The sequence below is a fragment of the Salvelinus sp. IW2-2015 genome, linkage group LG36 (assembly GCF_002910315.2).
Source record: "Salvelinus sp. IW2-2015 linkage group LG36, ASM291031v2, whole genome shotgun sequence".
In the NCBI taxonomy this organism is placed as follows: domain Eukaryota; kingdom Metazoa; phylum Chordata; class Actinopteri; order Salmoniformes; family Salmonidae; genus Salvelinus; species Salvelinus sp. IW2-2015.
This window is the reverse complement of record NC_036875.1, coordinates 14,348,911-14,370,694: the sequence shown is the minus strand read 5'-3', so window position 1 is coordinate 14,370,694 and position 21,784 is coordinate 14,348,911. Positions and strand designations below refer to the sequence as shown.

General features: G+C 41.8%; 1 protein-coding gene across 2 annotated transcripts in view; it reads right to left on the bottom strand.

The window, feature by feature from the left end:
- Positions 1-21,784, bottom strand: part of LOC111959575 (glucose-6-phosphate exchanger SLC37A1) — a 40,057-nt gene that overhangs the window by 3,018 nt on the left and 15,255 nt on the right. For both annotated transcript variants that reach the window (XM_023981226.2, XM_023981227.2), the window contains exons 3-19: positions 20,150-20,231; positions 19,395-19,500; positions 19,075-19,153; positions 12,483-12,618; positions 12,240-12,316; positions 11,956-12,122; positions 11,753-11,811; positions 11,116-11,196; positions 10,891-11,019; positions 6,758-6,848; positions 2,782-2,844; positions 2,443-2,528; positions 2,169-2,217; positions 1,906-1,979; positions 1,644-1,722; positions 1,397-1,494; positions 1,235-1,311 (exon numbers count right to left, since the gene is read on the bottom strand). In XM_023981226.2, coding sequence (XP_023836994.1) covers positions 1,235-1,311; positions 1,397-1,494; positions 1,644-1,722; positions 1,906-1,979; positions 2,169-2,217; positions 2,443-2,528; positions 2,782-2,844; positions 6,758-6,848; positions 10,891-11,019; positions 11,116-11,196; positions 11,753-11,811; positions 11,956-12,122; positions 12,240-12,316; positions 12,483-12,618; positions 19,075-19,153; positions 19,395-19,500; positions 20,150-20,231 — 1,533 coding nt within the window. The remainder of the gene's footprint in view (positions 1-1,234; positions 1,312-1,396; positions 1,495-1,643; positions 1,723-1,905; positions 1,980-2,168; positions 2,218-2,442; positions 2,529-2,781; positions 2,845-6,757; positions 6,849-10,890; positions 11,020-11,115; positions 11,197-11,752; positions 11,812-11,955; positions 12,123-12,239; positions 12,317-12,482; positions 12,619-19,074; positions 19,154-19,394; positions 19,501-20,149; positions 20,232-21,784) is intronic.

Below are 21,784 nucleotides of genomic sequence, written 5' to 3'. Positions count from 1 at the left end.
AAACCAGAGTAGGCACATTTGCTTTTTAAGGCTACATTTTGCACACACAAAAAAATAAAAAACAATCGGTTGAAAATGCGATATAAAAATCTAAAGGTCAATGTGTTTCTTCGGTACATGAAAACATAAGCAAAAAAGTTCATTGTGTGCACTACGTCGTCAGGCACCGATTTGTTTTACCCACAACAAGTCTGTTTGGTAGAAACACACCACTGGTGGGAAAATGCGCATATTTTCTTTATGTGGATTTTAGAATATTCGCATGAAAGTCTGTTGCCAATTGTATGGAAACATAACTAGTGACTATGATTTATTTATTTGCAAAAAAAAAAAAAAGTCTTGAAAGGCACCTCCCTCTTTCAAAATGTTTATAGAAAAACAACATGTATCATGATGTTTAAGACTAAGAAAAAAATGAATAAAGATTTACAAAGAAAAATGAAGAAAAAAAACTGGAGAAAAAAAAAAGACAGTGTCACCGTCAGATTTTAGGCAGAGTCATTGTATAGAATGTCCAGTAGATATTTTTTCTATTTATATTTGAAGGAGTTGAAGCTGTTGCAGTGCTGGAGGTGGTCCAGAACACTGTTCCAATAAAGAGCAACCTTTAAGTGATGGAACATTGCCCTAATCTTGTATGGAAGGAGCGATGTGGAGATCGGTGGCAGTTCTTATAGAATAATGAACTCCAGTATTGAATTTGAAAAGAAACAGGGTGTAGATTAATTTGGAACACAAACAGATTTGGTTGATATACATTTTGAGGATTTGAAGGCGATGAAAGAGTGGAGAGGAACTGGCACGACTGAGTTGCATTCCTCACAAAATGTTTTTGGAGAATGAAGATGTTATTGGTGTTGCTTTTATAAGTACTGACCCAGCATATATTGCAATATGAGATAAATGGATAGAGTAAGGTGTAGTACAGATTCCAAATATTTTTTTGGGGAAGAGAGGTTGTATTCATCTGATGACACCAATACCTTTTTTCACAATTTTTTGGGAGTTAATTTAGTGATACGTTTCTGAGTGTCTTTATCAGACAAAAAGATGGTGTCATCAGCAAACAACATAATTAAAAATTAAATACAAGTCATTAACATAGATCACAGAACATAGACATTAACATAGATCATCAACATAGAACATGATCAGTGGCATCAGTTATCATAACAAAGCCTAGATACCACTCGATACCACCATATTACAAGTAGAATATAAACAAGTCACTTACTCTACAGTGGTGCTGCCAGAGCGAGGTTTAACCAAGTTACCAGAGGTCAGCTCCTTCGTCACCAGCCGCAGCAACAGCTACAGAGGAAACACACCCACAAAGCCACATTCTATAAGATCCACACACAAAATAAGACAAACATTAACAAGCATCAGCACCTACCAGCAGTGCTAGGAAGTCAGCTGCCATCAGCATGTAGAAGACCTGATCCCAGCCCTGTGACGACAACACTCCTGCCAGAAGGGGGCCTATTGCTGCACCTGAGAAGAACAGATCACAGGACATTTTTGTAAGTCACAGAGCTAGACCTATGCTAAATTCTAAAGCAACCCCATGTCATTAGCTATCCCCTCATGGAGCTAATTTATCACATAGGATCTACTGGTATGGATGGAGGTGAGAGACTGACCTACTGATCCTGTGCCGTCAATGATGGCCGTGACAGTAGAAAGGGCCCTGGCGTTGCCCTTGAGGCTCTTGTGTGTTCCCTAGGTTCAAAGGTCAAAACAGAGAGGGACAGGATATGAGGTCAGAGACAGCCCCCCCCCCCCCCCCACACACAAAATACTGAGAGAGTATGGCTGATCTAAAAAGTTAGAAAGACAAAACTGTACTAGGGAGGATTATATAAGTGTAAACCAGTGAGAAAGACTCACTCACTACACACTTACCAGATCAGCAGCCACTGCTGTTGTAATAAGGGCATATGGCCCATTCACAAGTCCTCCACACACCAGTAGCATACCTATGAAGAAAATGGCCCATCACAACATTATCCACTTGATCATAGCTCTGTTCACCTGTGCGTTATTGACAGTCAGAATAGCACAGCCAATATGTCAACGGGCTTAGGAGCGGGATTCATGAAGTCAGTCTACAATCCCTCTCACAAGAGCAACAAAAACTGGACTTAGTAATATAAATTGATCCTTACCGATGGTCGGTCCCAGTCCAAACTCGCTGATCATGGAGAAGCCATAAAGCTGAGATACAGAACAAAAACGTAAAAAAATATGTCCTATAAGATTAATGATGCATGCTTATGTTTAGCCCTTGAGATGGTCAACGGTCCTCTGAAGCTCAGTGATCTTCTGTAGCTCAGTTGGTAGAGCATGGTTCTTGCAACACCAGGATAGTTAGTTTGATTTTCAGAAACGGAGAAAGAAAGAAATAGAAACAAATGGAGCCACACAGGGAAAGAGACTCACTATAGGAGCAGCCAGCAGCAGCATCACTGCACAGGTGGTGGCTCTCTTTCCCAGCTTATCAGATATGACCCCAGCCAATATTCCCCCTACACACAGAGAAAGAGATGAGATTAGCACAACAATCAAAATAAAATGTGTGGTTTACAGGTAGTTCAATTCCAATGATGAATTAGGAAGTCCTGACATCATTCATGCATTTTTACAAATCAAATCTCTGACAACACACACAGGAGCATACAAATATCCAGATCATAAAGTTATTTGGTTCGTAGAAAGATTCATACAAAAAGGATCAGAACCACAAACAACCACTGAAAAATACGAAAAAAGGGAACATACCCACAATTCCTCCCACGTCAAACAGAGTGGAGAGATCTCCGGCCTTCTTGGCATCTAGGTGAGCTGAGAGACAGGTCTATTATCTTCACACACCCTCTGGCAAACTAAACAAGTGACACAGGATACTAACAAAACAACCAGCAAAGCATAGGTATCCTCTCAGTGGTTCCCAAACTGCTGGAAGGGGGGCCCGAGTGAAAACATTTGGGAACCTCTGTCCTAACAGGTAGAGCTGGTTTGAACACAGATTATCAAGACATACAGTGCATTCGGAAAGTATTGAGACCTCTTGACTTTTTCAACATTTTGTTATGATGTCTAAGACACTGCATCTCAGTGCAAGACGCGTCACTGCAGTACCTGGTTCAAATACAGGCTGCATCACATCCGGCTGTGATTGGGAGTCCCATTGGGCGGTGCACAAATGGCCCAGCGTCGTCTGGGTTTGGCCGGGGTAGGCCGTCATTGTAAACAATAATTTCTTCTTAACTGACTTGCCTAGTTAAATAAAATAAATACATATTCTAAAATTGATTAAATAAAAAATATATTTCTCAATCTACACACAATACCCCATAATGACAAAGCAAAAACAGGTTTTTAGAAATGTTTGCATCAAAAACGGAAATTCTTTATGTACAGAAGCATTCAGACCTTAAGGGATGAGACTCGAAATGGAGCTCAGGTGCATCCTGTTCCCATCGATCATCCTTGAGCTGTTTCTACAACTTAATTGGAGTCCACCTGTAGTAAATTCAATTGATTGGACATTAATTGGGAAGGTACACACAGTTGACAGTGCATGTCAGAGCAAAAACCAAGCTATGAGGTCGAAGGAATTGTCCGTAGAGCTCCGAGACAGGATTATGTCGAGGCACAGATCTGGAGAAGGGTACAAAAACATTTCTGTAGTATTGAAGGTCCCCAAGAACACAGTGGCCTCCATCATTCTTAAAAATGGAAGAAGCTTGGAACCACCAAGACTCTTCCTAGAGCTGGCCGCCTGGCCAAACTGAGCAATCGGGGTAAAAGGGCCTTGGTCAGAGAGGTGACCAAGAATCCGATGGTCACTGACAGAGATCCAGAGTTCCTCTGTGGAGATGGGAGAACCATCTCTGCAGCACTCCACCTATCAGGCCTCTATGGTAGAGGGGCCAGACAGAAGACACTCCTCAGTAAAAAAGGCACATGACAGCCCACTTGGAGTTTGCCAAAAGGCACCTAAAGACTCTCAGACCATGAGAAACAAGATTCTCTGGTCTGATGAAGCCAAGATTGAACTCGTTGGCCTCAATGCCAAGCGTCACGTCAGGAAGAAACCAGGCACCATCCTTACGGTGAAGCATGGTGGTGGCAGCATCATGCTGTGGGAATGTTTTTTAGCAGCAGGGACAAGGAGACTAGTCAGGATCGAGGCAAAGATGAACGGAGCAAAGTACAGAGAGATCCTTGATGAAAACCTGCTCCAGAGCGCTCAGGTCCTCAGACTGGGGCGAAGGTTCACCTTCCAAAGGACAACGACCCTAAGCACACAGCCAAGACAACGCAGGAGTGGCTTCGGGACAAGTGTCAATGTCCTTGAGTGGCCCAGCCAGAGCCCGGACTTAAACTCGATCAAACATCTCTGGAGAGACCTGAAAATATCTGCCAGCGATGCTCCCCATCCAACCTGACAGAGCTTGAGAGGATCTGCAGAGAAGAATGGGAGAAACTCTCCAAATACAGATGTGCCAAGCTTGTAGCTTCATACCAAAGAAGACTTAAGGGCTGTACTCGATGCCAAAGGTGCTGAGAAAAGGGTCTGAATACTTATGTAACTGTGATATCAGTTTTGTATTTGTAATACATTTGCAAAAATGTCTAAAAACCTGTTTTTATTTTGTCATTATGGGAACTGTGTGTTGATTAATGAGAAAAAAATATTGAATCCATTTTAGAATAAGGCTGTAACGTAACAAAATGTGGAAAAAGTCAAGAGTACTGAATACTTTCCGAATGCACTGTAAATGTCAGATACAGTATGTCTCAGACAGTCTAGCAGGTAGCGGGCAAAGAATGAATGCCCTGACACTTCTTATAGAGCTCTCCACAATGCTCTGGATTCATGTACTGTATACTTGACCAAACAGACAGAGTTCCTATACGAATGTAGCAGTGGGTGAGGGTGTTGGTGTAGTGGTTCTCAACTGCCTTTGCCTTTGGACCCAAATTGAACCATGTTATCTGAGTCGCGACCCAATATTCGTACGACAATATGTTTGGGGCAAAATGCAATCTGGATTTCTTTTTTAATGCTATATTTGACAGTAAATGTAGCAATTATATTAGACAAGGGAACAACAATCACACCTTTTCATTGTCAATAATTCCATATTACTCATATGCTTGATGAAACATTTTGGCAACTCACTTATTTGAGACCACAAACCAGGCTAAAAAGCACTACTTATCGATATAAACTCAGCAAAAAAAAAGAAACAGCCCTTTTTCAGGACCCTGTCTTTCAAAGATAACTCTGAAAAACACCAAAAGAAAGATGGCCAGGGTCCCTGCTCATCTGCGTGAACGTGCCTTATGCATGCTGCAAGGAGGCATGAGGACTGCAGATGTGGCCAGGGCAATAAATTGCCATGTCCGTACTGTGAGACGCCTAAGACAGCGCTACAGGGAAGGGAGACAGAACGGACAGCTGATCGTCCTCGCAGTGGCAGACCACGTGTAACAACACCTGCACAGGATCGGTACAGCCGAACATCACACCTGCGGGACAGGTACAGGATGGCAACAACAACTGCCCGAGTTACACCAGGAACGCACAATCCCTCCATCAGTGCTCAGACTGTCCGCAATAGGCTGGGCGAGGCTGGACTGAGGGCTTGCAGGGCTGTTGTAAGGCAGGTCCTCACCAGACGTCACCGGCAACAACGTCACCTATGGGCACAAAACCACCGTCGCTGGACCAGAAAGGACTGGCATAAGTGCTCTTCACAGACGAGTCGCGGTTTTGTCTCACCTGAGGTGATGGTCGGATTCGCGTTTATTGACGATGGAATGAGCATTACACCGAGGCCTGTACTCTGGAACGGGATCGATTTTGGAGGTGGAGGGTCCGTCATGGTCTGGGACAGTGTGCCACAGCATCATCGGACTGAGCTTGTTGTCATTGGAGGCAATCTCAAAGCTGTGCGTTACAGGTAAGACATCCTCCTCCCTCATGTGGTACCCTCATGTGGTACCCTTCCTCATCCTGACATGACCCTCCAGCATGACAATGCCACCAGCCATACTGCTCGTTCTGTGCATGATTTCCTGCAAGACATGAATGTTAGTGTTCTGCCTTGGCCAGCAAAGAGCCCAGATCTCAATCTCATTGAGCACGTCTGGGACCGGTTGGATCGGAGGCTGAGGGCTAGGGCCATTCCCCCAGAAATGTCCGGGAACTTGCAGGTGCCTTGGTGGAATAGTGGGTAACATCTCACAGCAAGAACTGGAAAATCTGCTGCAGTCCATGAGGAGGAGATGCACTGCCGTACTTAATGCAGCTGGTGGCCACACCAGATACTGACTGTTTCTTTTGATTTTCACCCCCCTTTGTTCAGGGACACATTACTCCATTTCTGTTAGTCACATGTCTGTGGAAGTTGTTCAGTTTGTCTCAGTTGTTGAATCTTGTTATGTTCATACAAATATTTACACATGTTAAGTTTGCTGAAAAAAAAAAGGTAGTTGACAGTGAGAGGACCATTTATTTTTTTGCTGAGTTTATATTTAAAATACTGTGATTGAAGAATAATAGTTTTCAGAGAATAATTTATTTTTAAAAAAGTAGGTTCATTGTCATTTCTACACACTTTCTACCTGGTATTAGTTTGAATTCAGACAGGAGTATCTTTTCATAAAAAATATGAAAACCCATTCAAAACCTCCTGTCGCGATCCACCAGTTCAGAACCACTGATGTAGTGTAATGTACATACCCGTTTTTGTGATGTAGAGCGGCAGCCAGAAGAGGAAGGTGTAGCTGACCAGCTTGGCAAACAGCAAACAGAGCGAGAACTCTATCACTCCCTGGAGAGAGAAAGAGAAGCATACTGTCAACAAATAAAAACTATACATTTCTTCAGAATAGAATGGCGTGGTACTGTGTTTGGTGTATGCTAAGGGTCAGGGGTTTTCCCTGTTGCTTGTACAGTACCCGTGCAATTCTTTCAGATCTATTTAAGTGTATAAGGAACATGTGTCTGCAGGTATTTTTCTACAGTATAAATGGTATTCGCAACAATTTGATGTACATTCCACCACCTACTGTGCGGGTGGATAATAAGGAAATAATGTGGGTAAAAATAAATATTCAAACTATCAAAAAATTAATTAACTAAACAAAACCAACCTGCTTTTCTGTAAAAAAAACGAACATTCTAAATTAGGTCCCTACACAGGCTAAGAAGATTCCTGTGAGGGCATGACATTTCCTAGCGAAAATAGTCCTGACAGTGCTTCTGCCATGAAGTCTTGGAGACCTAAAAACATCTTGGCTGCAGATATGATGTCCAGCTTCTTGGACACTTGTGCTGTACAATGAATCACTGTGGCTATAAAAGCCACAATATCTACCTTCTTCACAATGAGTGTATCCAGATCACTCGATTGACTTAACACACTAGCAACTGGTTGCAAGGCATCCACCGCCATATCTTCAAAACTGTTGCCTCTCGCTCCTTTGACTCTTTTCACCGGCTCCACATAGATCCCTGATCCTTGACACCTCAACCGTCTTCACCCTAACAGGGAAGTCTGGAGTATGAACCCTACCACATCTACAACATTTTTTCAGATTCTTCAATACCATACTTCTCCAGCCTGCAAACATTTGACACGTGACCATATCCTTTACAATTCCCATACTAATGATTTGGACACAAACGCTCTCACCGCATACCTCACATATCCAAGCTTCACACATTCAGGTATAGTCTCCTCAAACAACAATAATATCGATAGGCTTTTCTCCTTCCTTCAATTAACCATACAGTGGTTGCACTGTCCTTCTCTCAGCACATATCAAAGCTGCAGGCTAAAGTTAGAGGAAACCAAGTCTAGATTGATCGTAATCGCTCCGCTTTCACCCTAGCTGCCAAACTAACCCGGATTCTGATGACCATCCTACCCATGCCAGATTACAGAGACATAATTTATAGATCGGCAGGTAAGGGTGTTCGAGAGGCTAGATGTTCTTCACCATTCGGCCATCAGATTTTCCACCAATGCTCCTTATAGGACACATCCCTGCACTCTATACTCCTCTATAAACTGGCCATTTCTGCATAACCCTCTCAGGCCTCACTCCCCCCTATCTGAGATCTCTACTGCAGCCCGTATCCTCCACATACAACACCCATTCTGCCAGTCACATTCTGTTAAAGGTCCCCAAAGCACACACATCCCTGGGTGGCTCCGCTTTTCAGTTCGCTGCAGCTAGCGACTGGAACGAGCTGCAACACACACACTCAAACGGGACAGTTTTATCTCAATCTCTAATTCAAAGACTCAATCATGGACACTCTTACTGACAGTTGTGGCTGCTTTGTATGATGTATTGTTGTCTCTACCTTCTTGACCTTTGTGCTGTTGACTTTGCCCAATAATGTTTAGACCATGTTGTGTTGCTACCATGTTGTTGTCTTGTTGTGTTGCTAGCATGCTGTGTTGTCATGTGTTGCTGCCTTATGTTGTCATCTTAGGTCTCTTTTAATGTAGTGTTGTGTGTTTTGTCCTATATTTATATTGTATTTTTATTTTTTTAATTCCAGGCCCGCGTCCCCACAGGAGGCCTTTTGGTAGGGCGTCATTGTAAATAAGAATTTGTTCTAAACTGACTTGCCTAGTTAAATAAAGGTTAAATAAAAAAAATAGAGGTCAGGCGACATGCACTGACCATTCATGGGATTTTCTGACTGAGGTACTCGTCATAAGTTTTAGATCACCCACTCATTCAAGGGTTTTTCTTTATTTTCTACCATTTTCTACATTGTAAAATAATAGTGAACAGATCAAAACTATGAAAACATATATATAGAATCATGTAGTAAATTAAAAAAATAAAGTGTTAAACAAATCAAAATGTATTTTATATTTGAGATTCTTCAAAAAGCCACCCTTTGCCTTGATGACAGCTTTGCACAATCTTGGCATTCTCTCAACCAGCTTCACCTGGAATGCTTTTCCAACAGTCTTGAAGGAGCTCCCACATATGCTCAGCACTTGTTGGCTGCTTTTCCTTCACTCTGCAGTTCAACTCATCACAAACCATCTCAATTTGGTTGAGGTTGGGGGATTGTTGAGGCCAGGTCATCTGATGCAGCACTACATCACAAATTATTGGTAAAAACAGCCCTTACACAGCCTGGAGGTGTGTTGGGTCACTGTCCTGTTGAAAAACAAATGATAGTCCCACTAAGCCCAAACGAGATGGGATGGTGTATCGTTGCAGAATTCTGTGGTAGCCATGCTGGTTAAGTGTGTCTTGAATTCTAAATAAATCACAGTGTCACCAGCAAAGCACCTTCACGCTTTACGGTGGGAAACACACATGCAGAGATCAGCCGTTCGTCTCACAAAGACACGGCGGTTAGGACCAAAAATCTCAAATTTTGACTCCAGACCAAAGGCCAAATTTCTAGCGGTCTAATGTCCATTGCTTGTGTTTCTTGGCCCAAGCAAGTCTCTTCTTCCTATTGGTGTCCTTTAGTAGTGGTTTCTTTGTAGCAATTTGACCATGAAGGCCTGATTCAAGCAGTCTCCTCTGAACAGTTGATGTTGAGATGTGTCTGTTACTTGAACTCTGTGAAGAATTTATTTGGGCTGCAATTTCTGAGGCTGGTAACTCTAATGAACTTATCCTCTGCAGCAGCGGTACCTCTGGGTCTTCCATTCCTGTGGCGGTCCTCATGAGAGCCGGTTTCATCATAGCGCTTGATGGTATTTGCGACTGCACTTGAAGAAACGTTCAAAGTTATTGAAATGTTCCGTATTGACTGATCTTCATGTCTTAAAGTAATGATGGACTGTCATTTCTCTTTGCTTATTTTAGCTGTTCTTGCCATTATATGGACTTGGTCTTTTACCAAATAGGGCTATCTTCTGTATACCACCCCTACCTTGTCACAGCACAACTGATTGGCTCAAACGCATTAAGAAGGAAAGAAATTCCACAAATTAACTTTTAACAAGGCACACCTGTTAATTGAAATGCATTCCAGGTGACTGCCTCATGAGGCAAAGGGTGGCTATTTGATGAATCTCAAATATGTTTTGATTTGTTTAACACATTTTTGGTTACTACATGATTCCATATGTGTTATTTTATAGTTTTGATGTCCTCCCTATTACTCTACAATGTAGAAAATAATACAAATAAAGAAAAACTTTTGAATGAGTAGGTGTTCTAAAACTTTTGACTGGTAGTGTATATCCAACAAGACTCCAGCTACAACTCCTTTGGCAGGCACCCTGCTCCGAAGATCAATACATGTTACTTCTGATGTGGGCAATTTTGCCAGATCCAGTCCACACTTCTTCAATGACACAATTAACCAAAACAAGGCCGCTTCTAGTCACCTTGATTGAACCCACTTTTCCCAATGCTTTCTTCAGTGCTCGATAATACAAATGGATTTCGCAAATTAACCTCCTTGTCCAAAAAACCCAGTCCCATAAGAAATGCATTATTGGACCGGTCCTTGTCTTCTACTACAACTTTTGCTCGTTTAGTTCCATTCTTTGATTTCACTAATTTCCATTCATTGTCACACTTCACTTGCCGCACTTTCCGATTAAAGCACAGTCGCCATTTTCCAGTGTCCTCATCTGCGGGTTTTTGCCCCTCCCTGGTACTTGATTGATCAATTAAGGTAATTGATTAGTTAGAAACTCACTGCACCTGGTTATCTATGTCTTGAATTGGACATGAATTGAAAGGCAATAATAAAAACCAGCAGATAAATGGCCCTCCAGGAATTGAGTTGAACACCCCTGGCTTTGGGGAACAGGGCCTGGGCCTTTGTTATTGTGTGTGAGAGATATGGGTGGTGTGAGAGGTCAGGCGACTGACCGGAATGCGTAGAGCTCCCATGAAGCTGATGGCCGAGGGCTCCGATTCACTCTTCACCACCACCACCTGCTGTACTGGGACAGAAACACTACTGTTGTCCTGAGGGAGCAGCAGCTCTGTGTCCCAGTTCTGAGAGAGATGGAGGGAAAAACAAGGGTTAATAGCACAGATCCACATACATACACTAATGTAAACACAGACAAACTCAGATAAAAACAGGCACACCTGATATTTGTCTCCCTGTTTATATGAATGGTACAGTTGCTTGTGTCCATTTGTCCCATTCCAGTTCTTTGTCAGCTTTTGCTGCATGAGAAAAAAAAGTTTAACATCACTATTATACACAGTGTTCCACCAGCTACTAGTGAAGAAAACTGTAATGCAGTTCACAGTAGCGTGGGAGACTGAAAATGATACCTGTCAATCAAGAAGAACCCTAAATAAAGCTTATACAATGAATCTGCCCACATGGTAAAAGTTAATCATGTTTCATCCCTTTTTGATTTGTGTGTCCGTCTCCAGGGAGGCATTTTTACCAGAGCCAGCCCACACTCTGAGACACTCAGGTACTCTACGTCTACGCAAGGAGCTAAAGTGGGCGACAGTTGTCTAGGAAACGGTTGCCGGGCGCGATGTGCGACAGATGTGATGCTATCCAGGCAAATTCTGATGACATGTGATCCACACAATGATTCCATTCTTGGACACACATTTTCAAAATATAATTTAATCTAAGCATAGAACCAAGAGGGGCTTTTTCCTGTCTATATCTGTGAATTTATACCTCTGAAATGTCCTAAATATTATGTCTATACTAAGCAGAGATGCTTTTGAAAACAAGGGAGACATCTTAAGTACTCACATTGTTGCTGCAGGGAGCAGGGTTCTGTACAGCATGGATGCTTCTAAGATCATTTGGATCTACAGACAAAACCCCGGACAGTTTAAATATTTTAATATCAGCATGTAAAATTCTGACCGTCGCATAAATCATGCATCGGAGCTACTCAAAGGCAGATGGAACGAGTCTCTTACTCCTCCAACCAATCACATAGCAGTACTCACGTTCAATGAGGAAGAGGAAGCAGATGATTCCCATGGCAGCGATGATGAGGCCGGGAACGATGAAGGACAAGCCCCAGTTGGAGGAGACCCAGTAGCCTGCGATCAGAGAGCCCAAGATGTTGCCCACCGAGGTGTGGGAGTTCCATATGCCCATGATCAGACCCCTCCTATTGGAGACACCAGTTAGAATACCTTAACTTCAATATATATTCTATAACTATTTTCTATTCAATGCATCTGAACTATGGAGGAATTCTTTCATTTTAACAGATCTTGTGGCTTACCTTCCCTTGCCAAACCAGTTCCCGATGCATGTGACAACACTGGGCCAGCCAGTGGTCTGAACCAAGCCATTAGCCACCTGAGGCAGAGGAGAAACACAGAGTTAGAAAAACATTCAGAATATAGAACTGTTGTCCTTTGAATTCTCAACTCGTCTTCCTATGAAATGTCAGACCAAGAATTTTCTATGGCTTTACTGATATTGTACATGTGTAGGTAGTTAGTCGGTCCACTGTGTGACTTACCTGGACAAATATATAGAAGCCAAGGCTGTGGATGCTGTAAATGTAGCCCAGGCCAAATAGACAGGTGAAGAGGCCGCTCATCAGCATGCCAAACGTCAGGTACAGACGGATGGGCAGGCGCTCACCGATGATGCCACTGCAGGACGCACAATGACATTTTAACAACACATAAGAAAAGTTTCAATGCAGGCTGACAAAAATGGCTAGCATATTCAGCATAAAAATAGGCTGGCATATTGACAATTTCTCTCCACCCCTGATATAACGAAACATCAATTTTGAATGAAAAAACATTAAATATCAACACTATTCAGCATGACATCCAGCACGCCACAAGCTTGGCTAGAAGCCATTTGACCTTGCTGGGGCACAGAGTTGGTTATGCAACACGGTCCTTGAAAAGCACACTGTGTTCATGTTGTAACACAAAGAGACAGAATGAGGACCCTTTCATGGCTAAAAGAGTGAGAGGGAAAGAGTGAGAGGTGAGAGCGAAAGGCAAAGAGAGAAAAAAAGAGAACGCAAGGAGCGAGGGGGAGATATTCCCCCCTTGACAACTACGATAAAACAACCAACAAAAATGGGTCACAACTCCTGCAGCTCTGTCGCACACTGGGTCTGTACATAGTCAATGGTAGGCTTCGAGGGGACTATTACGGCAGGTACAACTACAGCTCATCCCTTGGCAGTAGTACTGTAGATTACTTTATCACTGACCTCAACCCAGAGTCTCGCAATGTTCATAGTCAGCCCACTGACACTATCAGATCACAGCAAAATCAGTCTACTCTACTTGAACAGAGCAATACTAAATAACGAGACAAAGCCAAAACAAACTGCATACTATTAAGAAATGCTATAGATGGAAAGAAAGTAGTGTAGAAACCTACCAAAAAATAACAGGCAACAACAAATTCAATCCCTTTTAGACAACTTTCTGGACAAAACGTTTCACTGCAGTAGCGAATGAGTAAAATTGGCAGTAGAAAGCCAAAACAGTATAATTGACCTTCCAGCTTCACCATCAAATCTAAAAACTTTCAAGCAGAAGACCTAAGAAAATAAACAATGACAAATGGATGGATGAAGAATGCAAAAACCTAAGAAAGAAATTGAGAAACATATCCAACCAAAAACACAGACCCAGAAAACCTGATCATACACCTTAAGTAAGTTAAAACACTAAAAGAGTACAGGAATACACTAAGGAAAAATCGGAACACACTAAACAACAACACAAATAGCTAACTATCTAAAACAGAGGCGTATGGATAAACCACTTCTCATTTTGGCCCTATGAAGAAAGAAAACAGCAAAAACAGAGACATGATCAATTATAAATCTACCATAATCCTCAGCTCTAGCATCTTCCCCAATATTTGGAACCAAGGACTGGTCCCCAATAACTACTGTGGGATCTGCATCAACAGCAAATTCTCTTCATTATCATTAACAGCAGCCTCCTACATTTCCTCAGTGAAAACGTCCTGAGCAAATGTCAAAATTGGCTTTTTACCAAATTACCATACGACAGACCACGTATTCACCCAGCACACCCTAAAACAAAGAAAGTGAAATGTCAGAATAATATTAGAGAGAATTGTTTATTTCAGCTTTTATTTCTTTCATCACATTCCCAGTGGCTCAGAAGTTTACATACACTCAATTAGTATTTGGTAGCATTGCATATAAAATAGTTTAAAACTTGGGTCAAACATTTTGGGTAGCTTTCCACAAGCTTCCCACAAAAAGTTGGGTGAATTTTGGCCCATTCCTCCTGACAGAGTTGGTGTAACTGAGTCAGGTTTGTAGGCCTCCTTGCTCGCACACGCTTTTTCAGTTCTGCCCACAAATATTCTATAGGATGAGGTCAGGGCTTTGTGATGGCCACACCAATACATTGACTTTCTTGTCCTTAAGCCATTTTGGCACAACTTTGGAAGTATGCTTGGGGTCACTGTCCATTTGGAAGACCCATTTGCGACCAAGCTTTAACTTCCTGACTGATGTCTTGAGATGTTGCTTCAATATATCCACAAATTTTCCTTCCTCATGATGCCATCTATTTTGTGAAGTGCAGACCCTCCTGCAGCAAAGCACCCCAACAACATGATGCTGCCACCCCCGTGCTTCACGGTTGGGATGGTGTTCTTTGGCTTGCAAGCCTCCACCTTTTTCCTCCAAACATAAGGATGGTCATTATGGCAAAACAGTTCTATTTTTGTTTCATCAGACCAGAGGACATTTCTCCATAAAGTACGATCTTTGTCCCCATGTGCAGCTGCAAACCGTAGTCTGGCTTTTTTATGGCGGTTTTGGAGCAGTGGCTTCTTCCTTGCTGAGCGGCCTTTCAGGTTATGTCGATATAGGACTCGTTTTACTGTGGATACTTTTGTACCCGTTTCCTCCAGCATCTTCACAAGGTCCTTTGCTGTTGTTCTGGGATTGATTTTCACTTTTCGCACCAAAGTAAGTTCATCTCTAGGAGACAGAACGCGTCTCCTTCCTGAAGCGGTATGATGGCTGCGTGGTCCAATGGGGTTTATACTTGCGTACTATTGTTTGTACAGATGAACGTGGTACCTTCAGGCGTTTTGAAATTGCTCCCAAGGATGAACCAGACTTGTGGAGGTCTACAATTTTGTTTCCGAGGTCTTGCCTGATTTCTTTTGATTTTCCCATGATGTCAAGCAAAGAGGCACTGAGTTTGAAGGTAGGCCTTGAAATACCTCCAATTGACTCAAATTATGTCAATTAGCCCATCAGAAGCTTCTAAAGCCATGACATCATCTTCTGGAATTTTCCAAGCTGTTTAAAAGGCACTGTAACGGCAATCTAGCTCTTCCTCCTCCTCGGACGAGGAGAGGCGAGAAGGATCGGAGGACCAATGTGCAGCGTGGTAAGTTTCCATGATTTAATGAACATGAAAACAAGACACTATACAAAATAACAAACAAACTAACCGTCACAGTCCCATGTGGCATAAACACTGACACAGAAAACAACCACCCACAAATCCCCAACACAAAACAAGCCACCTATATATGATTCTCAATCAGGGACAACGATAGACAGCTGCCTCTGATTGAGAACCATATTAGGCTGAACATAGAAACAGACAAACTAGACACACAACATAGAATTCCCACCCAGCTCACGTCCTGACCAACACTAAACAAGCAAAACACATAAGAACTATGGTCAGGACGTGACAGGCACAGTCAACTTTGTGTATGTAAACCTCTGACCCACTGGAATTGTGATAGTGAAATAAATCTGTCTGTAAACAATTGTTGGAAAAATGACTTGTGTCATGCACAAAGTAGATGTCCTAACCGACTTGCCAAAACTATAGTTTGTTAACAAGAAATTTGTGGAGTGGTTGAAAAACGAGTTTTAATGACTCCAACCTAAGTGTATGTAAACTTCCAACGTCAACTGTACATACATACATAGGCGAGGGCACTAGAACAGTAGGCAGCACCTGGCTTCCCCCTACTAATTTTTTGTCCATTAAAATAACATCAAATTGATCAGAAATACAGTGTAGACATTGTTAATGTTATAGCCTTCATTTCTCAGAACAAGAATAGACTGACGAGTTTCAGAAGACAGTTCTTTGTTTCTGGCCATTTTGAGCTTGTAATCAAACCCACAAATGCTGATGCTCCAGATTCTCAACTAGTCTAAAGAAGGCCAGTTTTATTGCTTCTTTAGTCAGAACAACAGTTTTCAGCTGTGCTAACATAATTGCAAAAGGGTTTTCTAATGATCAATTAGCCTTTTCAAATGATAAACTTGGATTAGCTAACAACGTGCTACTGGAACACAGGAGTGATGGTTGCTGATAATGGGCCTCTGTAAACCTATGTAGATATTCAATTTTTTATTTTTTATTCTGCCGTTTCCTGCTACAATAGTCATTTACAACATTAACAATGTCTACACTGTATTTCTGATCAAGTTTATGTTATTTTAATGGACAAAAAAATAGCTTTTCTTTCAAAAAGAAGGACATTTCTAAGTGACCCCCAAATTTTGAACAGTAGTGTGCATCTTCTGCACAGATTCTGTCAGACCTGGACTCTTGACAGTAACATAAAAATAAAAAATTAAAACATAATTGTGTTGCAAAAAAGTTCCTGTTACCAGGACCACAAATTCCATCTAGATACCATTGCCCTAGAGCACACAAACTATACCTACCTCTGCCTAAACATCAGCACTACAGATATCTTCCAAAAAGCTGTGATCGATCTGAGAGACAAGGTAAGAAGGGCCTTTAACGCCATGAAAAGGAACATAAAATTCAATATCCCAATTAGTATCTGGTTAAAAATAATTGAAATCAGTTAAAATTCTTGAAATCAGGGTCTGCTCACCAACCAAGGATTCACAAAACGGGACAAACACTCTGCTAGACTCTGCTAGAGCTGTGGAGGTCACGAAATGTCATCAGCCGGTGATCCTCAAGCAAATAACTGTCGGTCTCAGGGTAATTGAACGTTAATTAACATAAACACATTTAGCATCTCCTGGCTTCCACACAGCCTACAAGCCACTGATACAGACCTGTGGAACATCTACATTTTAAAAAGTCTAATAAATCCATGTAATATAGCCTACACCTTCACAATAAATCCATTAATTATTTTAGACAGGTCTAAAGAAACATGACAGGAAAATGTAGTCAATTTCAGAAGAACAATAGCATACTCTGAGTTGTCCTTATGTTAGGTCCTGATCTGGCTATGTTAAATGGCTGTGGACTACACTAGTTCATTTAGCAGACAAGCTTTGCTTAGAATTCCTTGGAATTATTTTATAGTATGAAGAATACTACTGAACAAAGCTGAATAAAATAGAAAGGATATTTTCTCCAAACGATTTGAGGGAGTGCGCACATGCGGCTAACAAAGAAATAGATACTTCTATATGCTTAATTTAGAGTTATTAATGTAACTTGTTGTTCTACAAACATTGGACTATATGTTTAGATGTTTAATACATTGTAAGGCTGCATGAGGCAACTCTAATGATTTTTTAAAACGTCGCTTGAAAAGGCACGAGCTCTGCTTTGTTTTTTTTCACAGACTGTACACACTTCCTCAGTCGTCTCTCATTCACAATCTGACAAGCACTTGATAACGCCTTGAATTTCCCGGCTGCATCCCCTTTGTGTTGCCGTAATGCACCCTTAAAAAAAAGCCATGTCTTTTGCGGCCAGTGGCCGTTGTGTCCGTGGCCCGGAGTGCTGACTTGTGCCCTTCTCCCCGAGTGCTCCAAAGCACCTCTCACTCACATGGCTCTCCATCACGTGATCAGGTCTATCTCAGGTTACAAGTGAAGACAGACACATCGGGGATGCAACTGCGCACGTCCTTATCCAATTCCGAGGTGCATATTGAAGATATTGGAAGAACTGTCCACATTTACTTTGTCAGTCATCAAGATGAGTAGGCCTAACGAACAGCAAAAGCACTAGCCTATGTCAATCTACTATCCCCATAGTACAAAAGTTGACCTATTCTGTGCGAGAAACAAATATTCCAAACATAGTCGGGGACAGCTGCGGGATGCGATAGATCCCAAATTAATACAACCACGAGTAAAAAAAAAATGTACGCAATGTGGCTGACGCAACAGATCAGAACGCTTAGCTTAAAATGTTGATAAACTATTAGGCTATTTCTTCACATAATAAGTGCAGCAATGCACACATGGTAGTAGGCTATAAGTGCGAATGTTCCATTAGCGGGAAAACACCATTATCAAAAGTGACCGCAAAATGCTACTATGCATGTAATGCTTTTATTCTAAAGGTGCATTTTTATGGTGAAAATTATCTTCCCCAAACTTGAAACTCACACGCTGCTTATGTATGCCAGTTAGGCTCTTACAACCCTTGTAAAGTGAATTAATGTTCTTCATTAATAATGGACCATTATCATGCACCCGTCTCGAAACAGTGGCAGGAGAAAAAAAATACATGTCATCTATGTACTTAAATATCGAAAGGAGGACGCTTTTCCCGTGGTTCATTTTCATGCCAGCCAGGTAGCCTATACTCCGGTTGTAAAATAAGCAATGTGCTTAATATTAGGAAAGTTGAGAAATAAATAAATAAATATATATATATAGTAGGCCTATAGAAATCTGAAGGATCCGCTTTTTAATAGTGGCCATCACTCTGTTTTCTCACGCCATTTCATAGCCTATAGAAAAATGTTGCGCAAACATGAGCTCATGAAGTGTTTGATTGGATTTTTGATGACATTTGCATTGATGTCAGAGTGACAATAGAGCACTGAGTACCAGACAGTTAGCAAGTTGGTAGGTTACTAATGACCATCAGCAGCATCAGAGCTTGGAGAAGTCTAATCACTGTGACTAAACGGTCATGTGGAATTTGACTGCCTTCATGACTGGTGACCACCGGTGTGGGTGTGGCGGTAATACGGTCACCGCAACAGCCCTAGACTCTGCAGTCTGACTGACTGAAAGACGAGAGATGGGGAAGAGTTTTATGTGATAACTAGAGCCCAGAGGTTTTCCTGATCAGGTCAAGTGGACAGCCTAGTTTTAGCCTTACCTGAGGAACATGCCCACGGCATAGGCACAGAGGAAGGAGTAGTCCATGGCTCCCAGCAGCTGCTTATAGTTGCTTTTATCTAGGTATGGAGGTAGTTTTACATGAGAATGACATCAATTCAACCAAGGACCACTCATCTGAATACAGGCTCCTGGGTTTGGTTATGGGGATCGACAACAATGTGTGAATGAATAGTAACAAATGTGTGATTAGTGATAAGTGTAGGGATAGAGGATGCATAACATTTAGTAGAGAATGTGGGAGAAAGAGGGATTGAGAGACTGAAAGAGGGGGAGAACAAGGGTTGAGTGGGGTCTCACCAAAGGGTTTCCAGCTGCACTCTGCAGCTGTGTGGAGGTTTGGCAGCTGGCTACTACTGGCTGTGGAGAGCTCATTGAGAGCTGAGCAGTTCTTATGTAGCTCACTCTGTGGAACAAATAATCATAGTGAGCAAACATTCACATGTGTGTGCACGCAATGAAAAAGAGCACAAACTATAGTAAACCCAACATATATAGCTGGTCAAACATTAATCTCATACATTTAATACTAAATATCAAGCTGCTTCCAGCCATGCAATGGTTCCAAGGTAAACAATATTGGATAACATTGGTTATATAAATGGTTAATCCCTGGCTCTGCTTTGGGAGGGACACTGTCATTCTGATATATAGTCACAGACAGGGGCACAACTTAGGGGGGACAATTTATTTTGGTTCCAGTCGGATAAACACTCCAAACAGCCTACCCGAAAGCTCGGAAGCGTCCCATGGTTCTAAAGCACACCGTTGCCTCGTTTTGTATCATATTCCAATGATACAACTGGGGGGGACGAAAATGCTATTTCAGAATGTGGGGGGGCAGTGAAAGTTGCGCCCCTGGTCACAGATATAGTAGCAGGATGAATCACATTGAGGCTGATCAGGTTACAATAACACCTGTGCTGATAACATGTATATTTAATGTGTGGATAGGAGTGTAGTGAGTAAATCTGTTATTATGTGCTATGCCAGTATAGTCCAGTAAATTCCCTATAGGGTACATCAGTGTGTGTGTATATATATATATATATTACCTTGACGATGCTGATGGGTTTTCTGGACAGGTGGAAGCTGGTGTACAGCAGGAAGGTGAGGCTAAATGTGAAGGCTCGGTACCTGGAGGGGGACAACACAACACAAGGGGGCAGCAGTGAGAAGGGCTGGATAGGAGGAGGTAGTCAGTGGGTAGCATTCATCCCTGACCACTGAGAGTGAGATACCATTGTGAGAATGAAACTTTCAGTGTGAGGTTTAGGTTTAGGGTAATCTGATCCTAGATCTGTCCTTAGATAAACTAATCAAAAAAAAGAAACGTCCTCTCACTGTTAACTTAAGTGTGTAGAAATGACAATGAACCTACTTTTTCAATAAATGATTCTCTGAAAACTATTATTCTTAAAATCACAGTATTTTCAATATAAACTCAGCAAAAAAACTGTCAACTGCGTTTATTTTCAGCAAACTTAACATGTGTAAGTATTTGTGACATGTGACTAACAGAAATTGAATAATGTGTCCCTGAACAAAGGGGGGGGGGGGGGGGGGGTCAAAATCAAAAGTAACAGTTGGTATCTGCTGTGGCCACCAGCTGCATTAACTTCACTAGGGTAGGGGGCAACATTCTGAATTTTGGATAAAAAGCGTGCCCAAATTAAACTGCCTGCTACTCAGGCCCAGAAGATAGGATATGCATATAATTAGTAGATTTGGATAGAAAACACTCTAAAGTTTCCAAAACTGTTAAAATAATGTCTGAGTATAACAGAACTGATATGGCAGGCGAAAACCCAAGGAAAATCCAACCAGGAAGTACTATTATTTTGAAAGGCTGTTTTTCCATTGAAACCCTGTCCACCATACAAAGACTTAGGACCCAGTTCACGAGCTCTGTGGCTTCCTCTACATGTGGCCAGTCTTTAGGCATTGTTTCAGGCTTTTTACTCTGAAAAATTAGGGAGATACAGCACTTTCAATCAGTGGCTAGTGGAAATTTCCATTCATCGGCCATGCGTCTGATCGGGAACGCACCTTTCTTGTTTCTCATTTCCTATTGACGAAGCTTTTGTCCAGTTGAAATATTATTGATTATTTATGACAAAAACAACCGGAGGATTGATTTCAAACATCGTTTGGCATGTTTCTATTAACTTTTAGTGTACTTTGACTTTTCGTCTGGACTTAGTGCCATAAGCATTCGGATTAATGGACAAAACGCGCAAACAAAAAGGAGGTTTTTGATCATAAAGAGGGACATTATCGAACAAAACAAACATTTATTGTCTGACATGGAGACCTGGGAGTGCCACCAGATGAAGATCAAAGGTAAGTGATTCATTTTAATGCTATTTCTGACTTTTGTGACACTCTCCTTGGCTGGAAAATGGCTGTATGGGTTTCTGTGGCTAGGTGCTGACCAAACATAATCGCAAAGTGTGCATTCTCCGTAAAGCCTTTTTGAAATCGGACACTGTGGTTGGATTTACAATAAGTTTATCTTTAAAATGGTGCATAATACATGTAGGTTTGAGGAATTTTAATTATGGGATTTCTGTTTTGAATTTGGCGCCCTGCAATTTCACTGGCTGTTGTCGAGGTGGGACGCTAGCGTCTTTTTCCAACAATTGTTTACAGATTATTTCACTGTATCACAATTCCAGTGTGTCAGAAGT